The 12654-nt window shown below is 45.1% G+C and overlaps 1 protein-coding gene across 1 annotated transcript in view; it reads right to left on the bottom strand.

Annotated features, from left to right (window-relative positions):
* The window catches only part of SMC3 (structural maintenance of chromosomes 3), a 2445376-nt gene that overhangs the window by 2025648 nt on the left and 407074 nt on the right, over positions 1 to 12654 (bottom strand). The window contains exon 4 of the mRNA XM_044056330.1: positions 4187 to 4266. Within this exon, the coding sequence (XP_043912265.1) occupies positions 4187 to 4266 (80 nt within the window). The remainder of the gene's footprint in view (positions 1 to 4186; positions 4267 to 12654) is intronic.

Below are 12654 nucleotides of genomic sequence, written 5' to 3'. Positions count from 1 at the left end.
GAGGGGATAGAATCTTCTGCATCCGAGTCCTCATAGGTCTGGAAGAGCTCTTCCTGGCTATCAGAGTGGACAGAGCCCTCAGAATCTTCATCTGAAGGAATAGGGTCAGAGGGTTCAACCCGGGGCCTTTTATCAGAAGGAGGCTGGGATCCTCTCTCAGGATGGGCCTGTGAACCTCTAATCATAGAAATTAATTCAGCAGCCATGGACATAATTTGTGTCTCTGGAGTAGGCAGAGGTAAGGTTTTAGTAAGATGCTTTGTTTTGCTGGCTGCCTTAGCCCTAGTGTAGGCCTTAATAGACATGGCCATAGGAGGCCTGGCAGCTCCACGTGCAGGAGTGACCTTGTCTACAGCAATGGTCTCGGGCATTTCTTCGGTTTCGGTATCCGGAGGAAAATCGATAACTGGCGGAGTGATGTCCGGAATCAGAGTCATCGGTAATGCGGTGTCTTCGGTTCAGAGCGGTGGAGAGACCGTCTCAGAGGGAACCGGAGCACTCGCGCTAGGTTTTGGCGTGGAGTCGAAGGTAGACGCGGGCCGAGGATGTTGGTCCCGGTCTTTTCGCTTTTTGGGAGTTTGCGATGCCGGAAGTTCCGACGGCATGGTGTAAGCAAATTTATCGCTGAAAAAATCTTCAGCGAACTCTGCCCGGCGCCTGAGAGTGCGCTTGTTGAAGCGAGCACAGGCTACACAGGCCGAGACGTCGTGGTCTGGGCCAAGGCAAGGAAGACAGTAAGAGTGGAAATCCTTATGAGGTATTTGTTTACCACAAGAAAGACAATTGTTAACTTTTTCAGTAATTTCTGACATCGGCTGAGGCAAGAAAAGGTCCGCAACGGGGTACTTAGCTTTTTTGATGACTTCGGAATCGAAGAATACAGGAGTTGACCGACCGGCACTTGCCAACTGCTTCTGCTTCGGGCACCACGCGGCAAGAAAGACTGAAGAAAATGGCGTCGGCTGATGCTTATGTACTCCAGCCGCTCTGACGTCGGAGAGAAATGCGACATCAGCCGACGTCGGACCCAGACTTTGGAATCCGGTCGACAGAGGGCTGCCTGAGGCAGGACAACCCACATGTTATGACTGCAGTTGCATTCTTGAAGGACATCACCCTCAGAAGCCGGTGCCTGCACAATGGCTCTGGACCCATCTAAGGTAGAGACATCCGCAGGTTCCATAATTGAAACATATCGCGGCATACCGGACTCCGAATGGGTCTCAGTAGAGGCCTGCGAATCAGAAGTAGCGGTTATCAGGGGCTGCGAAAGTGCCTCACTGAGTACCGGCAAACTGGTGACTGGCTTAGGAGAAGCGTCATCAGTTTTGGACCTCGACGGCCTGTCTTTTTTTTTGCGTTTTTAGGTATTCCAGTAGTCGGATTGCTAACCGATGACATTTCTGGATAATTAAAGCATGAGCCAAAATATTTAGAAGCAGAAATATACAGACGTTTAATAGTGCATTGATTAAATTTAGCACAAAACCGACAGCAAGGTATGTTATGGTCAGGGCCTAGACAAGGAATACAGTACAAATGAAAATCCTTATGAGGTATTTGCTTCCCACAAGTAATGCAATTATTAAGTTTTACTGACATCGGTAAGGAGCAAGAAAAAGTTTCCCCAACGGGGTACTTAGCTTTTTAGTTAAGACTTCGGTTCTGAAACTCGAAAACGAAAATTTCAGGAGTTGGTCGACTGGCACTTGCGAACTGCTTCTGCTTCGGGCACCGCACGGCAAGAAAGACTGATGTAATGGCGTCGGCTGCATGTTTTATACCCCTGACGACCTGACGTCATGGAAGAAGGGACAGCAACCGATGCAGGACCCAAGACTTTGTTAATCAGGCCGACTCAGGGCAACCTGCCAGCAGATTACCCAAATGTAATGATTGCAACAGTGAAACACGAAGAACATCAGTGGGAAGAAAGCACAACAGTTCACAAAGAATTACTCCGGGTTCTAGCACCTTACAAAAATAGGTGGAATAAACAGGTGGAGTTGAAAAAGAAGGCACCTCAAAATAGCATGTGTGAGGACTACAGAACAAATATGTGGCCGAGCCAGGTACGGAAATAGGGTACATAAAGAAAGCTGGTGGTGGAATGCAGAAGTCCAGGAAGTCACCAAAAGAAAGAACGCATGCAGAAAAAGTGGGAGATGAAAAAGACGGACCAAGCTATGAAGGAATACTGGTTCGCTAACAAAGAAGTTAAGAAAGGAGTTGCACCAGCAAAGAACAAGGCATCAGAAGCACTCTACCAGCTTCTACAAAGTATGGCAGTAGAGAGCACAAAAAAAAAAAAAAAAATCAAATTACTAGACAAACACAAAAAGACAAAGAAGATAGTCAGACATCATTTATAAGGGATGCCAGCAACAACCTGCTCACCAGTCCACAAGACAAAGGCAGATGGAAGGCGTACTTCCAGCAGCTTTTGAATGAAAAAAAGCCCACAGTAGCTGTACTGTCCCAGACACAGCCTACATAAAAGTAATAGCAAAACTAAGGAAAATGAAGTCAGGGACAGCAGCAATCTTAAATGAGATCAGATATGATAAAGATGCTGGGAGAGACAGAGAAATGGCTCCAGAGTACTCAAAGCAGTGTGGAGAGAAAGGCGTATCCCAGACAACCGGTGAATAAACATACTAGTGTCAGTGTTCAACAACAAACATTCACAACTGTGAACAGCACAAATGGATCAATCTCCTATCATGCTGTATGAAAGTTCCGGACAGGGTGATTGATAAATGAATATGCAGAGTAGCAGGAAGTAAAATGGGAGCTAAACAGTTTGGATTCAGTTCAGGATGCAGCACAATCGACCTGATGTTTGCAGTCAAAGACAGAGTTGAGAAGAAGGTAGAGATGAGGAAAGAGTCCAACTGGCTATTCCTAGACTTGAAGAAAGCATATGACAAGGTCCCAAGAAATTGGATTTGGGCAGTCTTGTGGTGGTTCAAAATCCCAGAAACATTGTTAGAATTAGTAAGCTATGTACAAGGACCCAATGACTCAAGTGCGAACAGTGTTTGATCTCGCAGAAGGGTTTACAGTGGGAGAGGATGTGCATCACGGTTCAGCTCTGAGCACACTGCTGTTCATACTGGTGATGAAAACGGGTCGCAGGGGACAGATCAACAAAGTTGCTGTATGCAGACGATGTGGCATTACAGGCAAGACTCTGAGCAAGAATTTCAGCAAAGGATAAGGGAATGGAATGCAAATCAGAAGGCACATGGGATGAAATTGAGCACAGATAGGACAGTTGTAGTGGCAGCAAATGATGTTGTTCAGAAGAAGCAGAGAATTGAGCTAGAAGGGGAAAACAGTGGAACAGGTTAACATCTTCAAGTACCTGGGAGGGGTGATTGAGCAGAAGGGGAAGTCTGAATGAGGAGGTCTAAACTAGAATCAGAGGGGCTGCAGCCAATTGGCACAGATTATCAGATGTAGTATACAATAGAAGAATGTCCAAGAAGCTGAAAAGTAAGGTGTACGAAACAGTGGTGTGACCAGTACTGCTATATGGTATGGAAAACTGGGTAGTGAAGGCAGAGCAGTTGAGAAAGCTAAAGGTGATTAGAGAGGAAGTCCAATAAACAGATGGTAGGGTGCACATTGGGATATACAAAGAAATGAGGATTTAAGAGCAGAAAGCGAAGTAGCTCCAATTTCAGAAAAGATCAAAGAGAGCAGATTACTGTGATTTGGGCACATGTGCAGAAAAACAGAAGACAACATGGTGAAGATTTGGGACAGATAGGAAGAAGGCAGCGGGGAAATAATGATGTCCAGCAAACAGGTGGATAGACTGTGCGAGAGAAGACCTGTGACAGTCCGGCATGAATGTTGAAGAAAGCAGAAGAGTGGCACTGAATAGAAAGAGATGGTGACAAGTTGACATGACACCCCAACCCCATGTAGAAAACAGGGAAAATGGAGGTTGATGATGATGAAACTAATCATAGTTCAGAGGCTGCCGTCATTACTCATCACGGTTGAAAATTGTTTCCACTTGGTATGCCTATAGAGGGACTTTGACATCAATGAAGTTGCTAAAGAAACAGTACTGAAATATACATTTTATTGCTTGTGCGTGCACATGCAAGTTTGATTAGCTTATACATTTGTCTATCTTCATTTAGAACAGACATGGACTGCTAAAATGACTTACGTCACCATTTTCTTGTCCAAGAAGTACTGGTCCTTTTTGGCTCCGATGACTCGTCTAAGAGAGACTTCTTCTTTGTCAATCTGTTAAGAAAATTAATTTAATTAAGCTGTGGAAGATTAGTACAATAACCATCAGAACAGGGCATCTTCAATTTTGAAGACAGAGATCCCTGCTTCAGTAAGATCAACTGGCACACTCAATATGACAATAGTCTTTTGTTAAATCAGTGCTTCTCTCTCTTTAAAATGGCAACAATTTTCAATGGAATGGCTAATGGTCTCTAAAGTCAAGTCTATCACTGGATGTTGTCACTTAACAGTGTGACTAACAGTAAAGCCAACAGTGTACAAGTATATGTGCACTATATACATCTAAAGGCAGAATAGGCTAGAAGAGAATGCAAGAGGAAAGTGCATGGTATACAATACTATCACAGACTTGCTCTCTCTTATGGGTTAACAGGTTGGTACTAGGCTAGCGGCCCTAGGGCCTATACAAGCCTAGCCATAACAATTCCCTGGATAATTCTTCCTGCAATATTTACTTCCCTGGACCCCTGTCTAACAGGGCGACCGATGTGATCCCTGGGGTGAATTTTGATCTTGATGCTCATTATAATGATTATTATTCAAATGAGCCCCCCCCCCCCAAGTATTAGACTCAGTCTGGAAGCCCTCAATTTCCCTCTCTAGGAAGCAAGAAACGATCAATGAGGGACTGGGTCCACTAGGGAAATGAGATGGAAGGTAATGGGTTAAGTGGGACCTACCCCAACCATACGTGCCAAGGAAAAAGAGGGAAAGGAGGGACAAAATATGGACTACAACAATGAATGGATGCAGACATCCACATTTATGGCAAGTTTGCAACACACCTGTAACACGGTTATTGGCAGTCCTCAACTGGGGAACGACTCCAAAAGCATAAGACCAGTGGATGGCTGTCAGGCTGGCTGTAAATTGTATCTTAAGAAAGCACATCTTGTAGAATGGAAGAAGCATACCCTGTCCTGGGCCTGGTTGCCACGCTAGGTTGTAGCATTTGAAAAATGTGCGGACTTGAGGTCTAAGGACCTATTTCTGAGATGGACTGGATATTGACACTCCACGAGGGATGTTGTGGTCACATTCTTTTCCAAGATGGCTTGGAAGAAAAGGGTTAGAAAAAGTACTTTTGGACTAAAGTTAAATAAAGGCTTCAGTAACTATCAGGGCTTCCAGAGAACACACACTTTGCACGAGCTAATTTCGATTTAGCTAGATTGATGGCAGACCCAGTTTTTTGAAACATGGCAAAGTTCAAGGCCTTGTGTATCTCTTTTGTCTGCTTGAATGAGACAGTCATTCAAGTATGGACAGATGTGGATCCAAAAATGCAACACTAGATCCAAGCATTAGGCAAAAGACATTGGTACAACAGGCAAGCCAAAGGTCAAGGAGGTGAGCTACAGACTCTGGAAAGTTCTGTGGTACCTGGAAACAGGAATATGCAGGTATGCATCCCTCTGACCCAGGTAACCTCTAAGACTTGTGGTGACAGAAGGTAAAATGCTTTGTAGAGTCAACACTTGAGTGTGCATTTTAGTCCTGACATGGCTAGAATAGGTCCCCATGTGCTTTCTTTCCTGACTGCAAAAACAGCACCAAATGAAATCATGAATTTTCTTTTTCTTTTGGTACTCTCTCTAAGACCTCTTGTTCTTGGACTTCTTTTAGCAAACAGAGTATTAAGGTCACTTGGTCCCATGGTGCTGATGGGGTGTTGTCCCCAAACTCGGGAAGCTTTGAAATTATTTCTTGCCTTATTCTAGGATTTTTAGGACCCGACGGTCTTAAGTTATGCCTTTTTCTCCTTTTCTCCACAATGATGTTAAACTTCCAAGTATCCTTACAGGGAGAAGAGGAAAACAAAGTCAAGGAAGGGAGAAATTTGACTTTTTTTTCAAAGGGGGGGGGGGGCAGCAAGACCGAATCATGTCATACATTCATAGCTGGATAACTAGGCCGTCTGCCCTGAAGGACCATCTTAAGCCTAGCCAACACCCAGAGGTCAAAACTGAACCCTGTACCTTGTGTCAGTGAGGTGAATACCTTAACCATTATGCCAAACCCACCCCCATCTGTCTATTTCATCACAATCACAGCCTTGCTGTCTTCGCCACACTTCTCTCTTGCTTTAGCTTGCCATTCTTTCCTAAATTTGGTCTTCTTTCCCTTGGTATTCTTACCTTTATCTGTTCAGAGATGCAAAGGCCATGACTTGGGTAGGGCAGTTTCTATTGAAGTTTGGTGCCTGGGATTGAAGCTGCTTGACTGACTGCATAGTGTTTTATTATTTATTTTTTTTTTTTGCTTTTTTTCCCTCTCCACCACTCTTTTGGGGACACCTTCAGCAGGGGATCCAAAGAGGAGATTCTTGTCTGACAATGCATTAAAGAGCTCTGGTCGTCACATGGTCTGGTAGGACTATGTCCTCATCCATGGACATCTCCAAATTTGCAGTACTGTAGTTCCTGTCCTGTAATATTATCTACAGTAATATAACACCACTGCTTGGAGCACTTGGCAACCTGGGTTGGGAGGTCACACAGTTCAAGCATCTCCTACTTCAGATACCAGTCCATGATCCTCTCCTGCCTTGACTCTCATCTTTTTCAGCAAAGTCTGCTGGTAAGCTAGCACATGGATTTGGCAATTTAAGGTGCTGAAAACCATATCAGCCAATGTGATAACCTTTTTCTCAAACCTGTTGAGTGTCCTATTCTCCTTATCGTTAGGAATGAGGTTCTTAGATGAAGCCACAAAGTATCCCATGCTACAGTGCAGAGGCAATACTGTTGGATCAACAAAAAGTTGTTGCATGTCTGTTGTCTAGAAACACTTTCACTGGATCTGGCAATCAAACTGTCCAACACTGACTGTATTAATGATACCCAACACTTGTTTTGTTGCAGTTTTCCTTCCTAAGAGCTCCATGTGGCCTACACCTTGAGATCCAAGATGTGCGACTCACAGGCCTCAACTACTGCATCTGTGATTAGGATCTGGTTGTGAAAACGAATGATATGTACTCAACATAATGATAGATCCATGTTGTCTAACTTTTCTTCCGATTCAACTGTAGGTTGTCAGATTAGATGGGATCTAATCCTAGCAATGACTAGGAAGACTTTGCTCTGGAGTCTCAACTCCTCCCCAACCTACAACCTCCTGCTTTCCATCTCAACACCTCAGATTGAGTTGGCATTGCCTACATACTTGAAATGACTATTGCCACTAAACAAAACATCTTGTCTGAGGAAGCAACATATCCCAAAGCCATGGAATACAGTAAAATAAGGTCCTGAAAGGAGTAATCATAATCCTAACCTCGGTCCTCCTGAATAAGGGGCCAGTTTGGAGGGGGCTGGCAGGAGGGATGTTGAACCAAATGAAAAGGAGACAACATGGACCTATCGTTATGGTGAGTACATAAAGTACAGTTGTGTACACTTACCATAAATGTAGATGTTAGAGTGTATTCACTGTTGCAGTCATCAAATTTGGGTTATCTGCCTGCAGGTAGTCCTCAGTCGGCCTGAATACCAGAGTCTTGGGATTTCTGCATCGGATGCTGTCGCTTCTTCCATAATGTCAGGTCGTCAGGGATATGCAGCAGACGCCATTACATCAGTTTTTCTTGCCCCAGATGTCAGGAGCCCCCAGAATAGGAAGCCATCAAATGGTATAGAACGCCTCTAGCAAAAAGCAAATACCAATGATATAAGATATTCCAAACAAAAAGGATATGTAGAAGTAAAGAGAAGACATGGGGGCTGGAGGGAGGGTAACCAGGACTGCAGCAGTGAATACACTCAAACACCTACATTTATGGTAAGTGTACACAACTGTACTATGTTCTTCATGTTTCACTGTTGCAGTCATCACATTTGGGTTAATTCCCAAAGCTGAGGTGGGTTGACTCCCAAAGCTGAGGAAGGGTGGAGGTAGTTAAGAAGCATTAGGGCTGGCAATCAGGCCCTGTAAGACTGCTGTGGCAAATCCAGCCTTGGATTTAGAAAAGATAGGCAAGTAGTAATGCTTGGTGAAAGTGTGTACAGAGCTCCAGGTTGCAGCTTGCAGGATGTCCCTGACAGGGACATCCCTGAGAAATGCTTCAGAGGTAGATGTATCCCTAGTGGAATGTGTTCTGATCCCCTGTGGGGTAGGTTTCCCATGGTGTTTGTAGCAGAAATGGATGTAGTGTGCTATCCATTTAGAAATGGTTTGCTTTGAAATGGCCTTGCCCTCTGCCCCTGCAGCAAAGTTGACTAGCAGCTGATCAGATTTTCTAAGAGGCTTAGTTCTGTCCAGATAGAACCTAAGCTGCCTGTGCACATCCAGGGAGTGCAGGATCCTCCTTTATTCTGAGGATTAGGGAAAAAAGTTGGCAAATGAATGGACTGGTTTAAAGCCACAGTAGACACCACCTTGGCCACAAAAGATGGGTTAGTCCTGAGGGAAACCTTGTCCGCATGGAAGATAATGAAGGGTTTCCACTGCCATAAGGGCCTGCAACTCAGACACTCTTCTTGCTGAAGTGATGGCTAGAAGTAAAGCTGTTTTCCATGAGAGGAATTTTAACTCTGCTGTAGAAGCAGGTTCAAAGGGCGGAAGCGTGAGCTTTTCCAATACAAAGTTAAGGTCCCAGGCTGGAGTGGGAGCTCTCCTTGGGGGGTGGGGGGTCTTAAATTTTTGGCTCCTCTCAGGAACTGTTTTACCAGAGGATGAGAGAAGAGGGGTGGCTCGGCATTATAATGAGCTGAGATGGCAGAGGCATGAATCTTAATTGAAGAGAAGGATAGGCCTTTGTGGAGCATTTCTGTTAAGTAATCTAGTAAACGAGGTAAGCTGGGCACAGTTGTGTCCCTTCCCTGAGACTGGCTCCAGGAACAGTATCTTTTCCACTTTTCCGAATAGGATTTTCTAGTACTAGGCCTCCTTGCCTCAAGAATGACATCCAGCACCTGCTTACTGAGGGTTGCTGGTGATGAGTTCAGGGGATGAGCCAGGCTGCAAGGTTCAGGGTCTGTAGCTCAGGGTGCAGAATCTGGCCCGCCTGCTGGGACAGCAGGGAAGGAGTCTGAGGCAGGTGCCATGGTGGCAGTACTAAGAGGGTACCAGTGCTGGCGTGGCCAGTCTGGTGCAATCAGACTTGTCCTTGGCTTGTCCTGTTTGATCTTTAGTAGAACCTTTGAGAGGAGGGGCAGATATGCAGGCGCATTTGCTTTGGGATCCATTTGCTCTGAATGCACTGCCCTGCCATGGGAGCCCCCCACACGTAGTCTGATGCGTCTGCTGTTAGGGTTTGGGCAGCAGGGGGTAGAGTGAAAGGGAGTCCCTTGTTGTGGTCGCAGGCCTCTGCCCACCAAAGGAACTCTGTCCTTAGGCAAGGAATGATAGGAATTATTGATTTCATGTCCTGAGAATGTTGACACCAGAGACGTTTTAGGTACAACTGAAGTTTCCTCATATGCAGTCTTGCATATGGAATTAGTAGAATGTAAGCCACGAACCCTAGGGCTTGCAGAATTTTTCTTGCAGATAACCGGGTTTTGGTGGCCAGTAGATTGAAGTAGTTTGTCAAATAAATTTGTTTCTCTAGAGTGGGGAATGACATCTGGGAAGTTGTGCTCAAGCTTGCTCCCAGGAATACAATCTGTTAGCTGGGTACCAGCTGTGATTTCTTTTCGTTGATGGTGTACCCCAATAAAGTTAAGTCTTTTTACAAATACCAGGTGCTGTAGTAGCAATTCCTGACTGTCTGCCTAAATCAGGCAATCATTCAAGTATGGGTAAATTTGAATTCTTCTCTGCCTGCAATATGCAATGGCTGGAGCTAGGCACTTTGTGAACACCCTGGGCACAGTAGATAAGGCAAAGGGAAGCGCAGAGAACTGAAGCGTAGGTATTTCCTGCAAGATTCCCTTGTGGGAATGTGCAAATAAGCTTCTTTTAAGTCTAGAGTTGCTAGCCAGGAGTCCTTGGCTAGCACAGGAAGCAGCTGTTGGAGAGCTAGCATTTTGAATTTTGGAACCAGCAGAAAGGTGTTGAGAATAGACAAATCCAGGATAGGCCGCCAAGAGTTTTCTTTTTCTGGGTACCAGAAACAGTCTGGAATAAAAGCCTTATCCCCTTTGATCTGCTGGGACAAGTTGAATAGCCTTGATACCGAGAAGAGAAATTACTTGTTTTTGGGCCTCTGCCCACCGATTTGGGGGGAGGTCTGGCCATCCGCTTAGGGTTGGGAGTGAGTGGAAGTGGAATCTGTATCCCTGGGAAACAATGTTTAAGACCCACCTGTCCTGGGTAATATACTCCCAGTTTCTGGCATGCAGGGCAAGTTTCCCTCCTAAAGGTGCAAGTACTTGGGCAAGGCTTGAAAGAGTTAAGGATAAGTCATTGTGCAATTTTACCATAGGATGGCAGCTTACTACTCCCTGTTTTGGACGTGGGAGCACTCCACTGCTTGTGCATTACCTGAGATTGAAGTCTTGGTGGTCTGCTGCCCCTGGGTTTGGAGTGGGAAGGCCTGGAAGGGACTGTAGAAGGTCAGTGCCTACTGAATCTAGGTGGCTGTTCTTGTAAGAAATCTTTAACAGTTTCCATAGATTTAGCTTTCTCCTCCATCCTTCTGAGGATTTTATCTGCTTTACTGCCAAAGAGATGCTCTTGGTTTAATGGTGCATCTAGTAATTTTGCTTCGACATGATCTGGCAAGTTTTGTTCCTTAAGCCAAGCATGCCTTCTAAGAACAGACTTAGTGACAGCAGCTCTGCAAGATGCCTCTAAGGCATCAAACCCACATTGCAAAGTATGTTTACCAACTTAGTTAGCAGAATGCATCAACTCTTGTAAATCTTTGTGTTCTGCACAATCAGAAATAAACATAATTTTCTGTTTAACTAGCTCCATAATATGCTGCTGATACTTTAACATATGAAACTGGCAATTTAAAGCCCTAATGGCAGGAGTAGCAGAGGTGTATACCTTGTTACCCCATCTGTCTAAAGCCCTAGAATCCCTATCCGAAGGGGTTGGATTTTTGGCAGTTGTAGCCTTAATGCCTTTAGGTACATGGGAAATGGTCTCTGGATCTGCAGTAGGATTCTTAAAGACAAATTTGTGGGAGTCAGGTATTCTGTAGTACAAGTCAGGTTTCCTGGGAGCTGGAGGCAAAGAATCGGCAGTAAGGCTGGATTCCAAAAAGACAATTTCCAGAACAGGAGGGATAGCTAGAGGCCTGTGCTGAGGCAAGTTTCTTTTTGGATTGATAGTAGTCCTGGCTCTCCCAGCGGAAATACTCTCCATGGGTATGCAGGGTTTCACCAAAAGAAAAATCTTCTGCAGGGGAAGCAGAGGGAATGAAATCCTCTGCATCAGAATCCTCATAGGTAGATAAGGGTATGTCCTGATGATCCGAAGGATCAGAGTTATCAGACTCCTGATTTGAAGAATGAGGAGGAAAATCAGTTCTTGGTCTTTTTGAGGGGGAAGGCTGACTTTCCCTAATTAAAGTAATGAGGTCTTCAGCCATTCTAAGCATTTGTTTTTGTGGCATGTGGGCCTGATAATGTGCTTTGGTCAGTTTCCTAGGTGTAGTGCAAACTTTAGGCCTGAGAGGTTCCTTTTTTTGGTCTGACACAAAGTCGCTGGTTTAATATGAAGATCGGAAGCCCTGAATACACCCTCAGTAGCCGGTGCCTGCACAGTGGCTCCGGACCCATCCAAGGAAGAGACATCCGCAGGTTCCATAGTCGAAGAAGCATCGCGCCTGCATACCGGACTCCGAATGAGTCTCAGTAGAGGCCTGCAAATCTGTAGAAGCGGGTATCAGGGGCTGCGAATGCGCCTCACTGAGCACCGGCGGACTGGCGACTAGCTTAACGGTAGCGTCGTCGGCAGTTTTTGATCTATGCGGCCTGTCTCTGTCTTTATCCTTACTTTTTTTGGAATATCGGTAGTCGGATGGCTTATCAAAGCCAGTATGGAGATCGAGAGCGAAAGAATTTAGCAAAAAAATAGCCCGACAACGAATAGTTCGGTCGTTGAACAAGGCACAAAACCGACAGCGAGAGACGTCGTGGTCTGGGCCTAAACAGGTGACGCAGTAACAATGAAAGTTCTCACAGGAAAGACAATTATTAATTTTTTCTGACATCTGTTAGAGCAAGAAAAAATGGTCCCCAACAGGATACTTATCTTTTAGAAGACTTCAGGTCTGAAACTTGAAAAAGGAAATTTCAGGAGGCGGCCGACCAGCACTTGTGAACTGCTTCTGCTTCGGGCACTGCACAGCAAGAAAGACTGATGTAATGGCGTCGACTCCATGTTTTATACCCCTGACGACCTGACGTCATGGAAGAGGCGACAGCATCTGACTCAGAAATCCCAAGACTTTGGTATTCAGGCTGACTGAGGGCTACCTGC

The sequence above is a fragment of the Protopterus annectens genome, chromosome 14.part0, assembly GCF_019279795.1.
Source record: "Protopterus annectens isolate FY-2018-M chromosome 14.part0, PAN1.0, whole genome shotgun sequence".
Lineage (NCBI taxonomy): Eukaryota > Metazoa > Chordata > Ceratodontiformes > Protopteridae > Protopterus > Protopterus annectens.
This window is presented reverse-complemented; position numbering and strand designations above follow the sequence as displayed.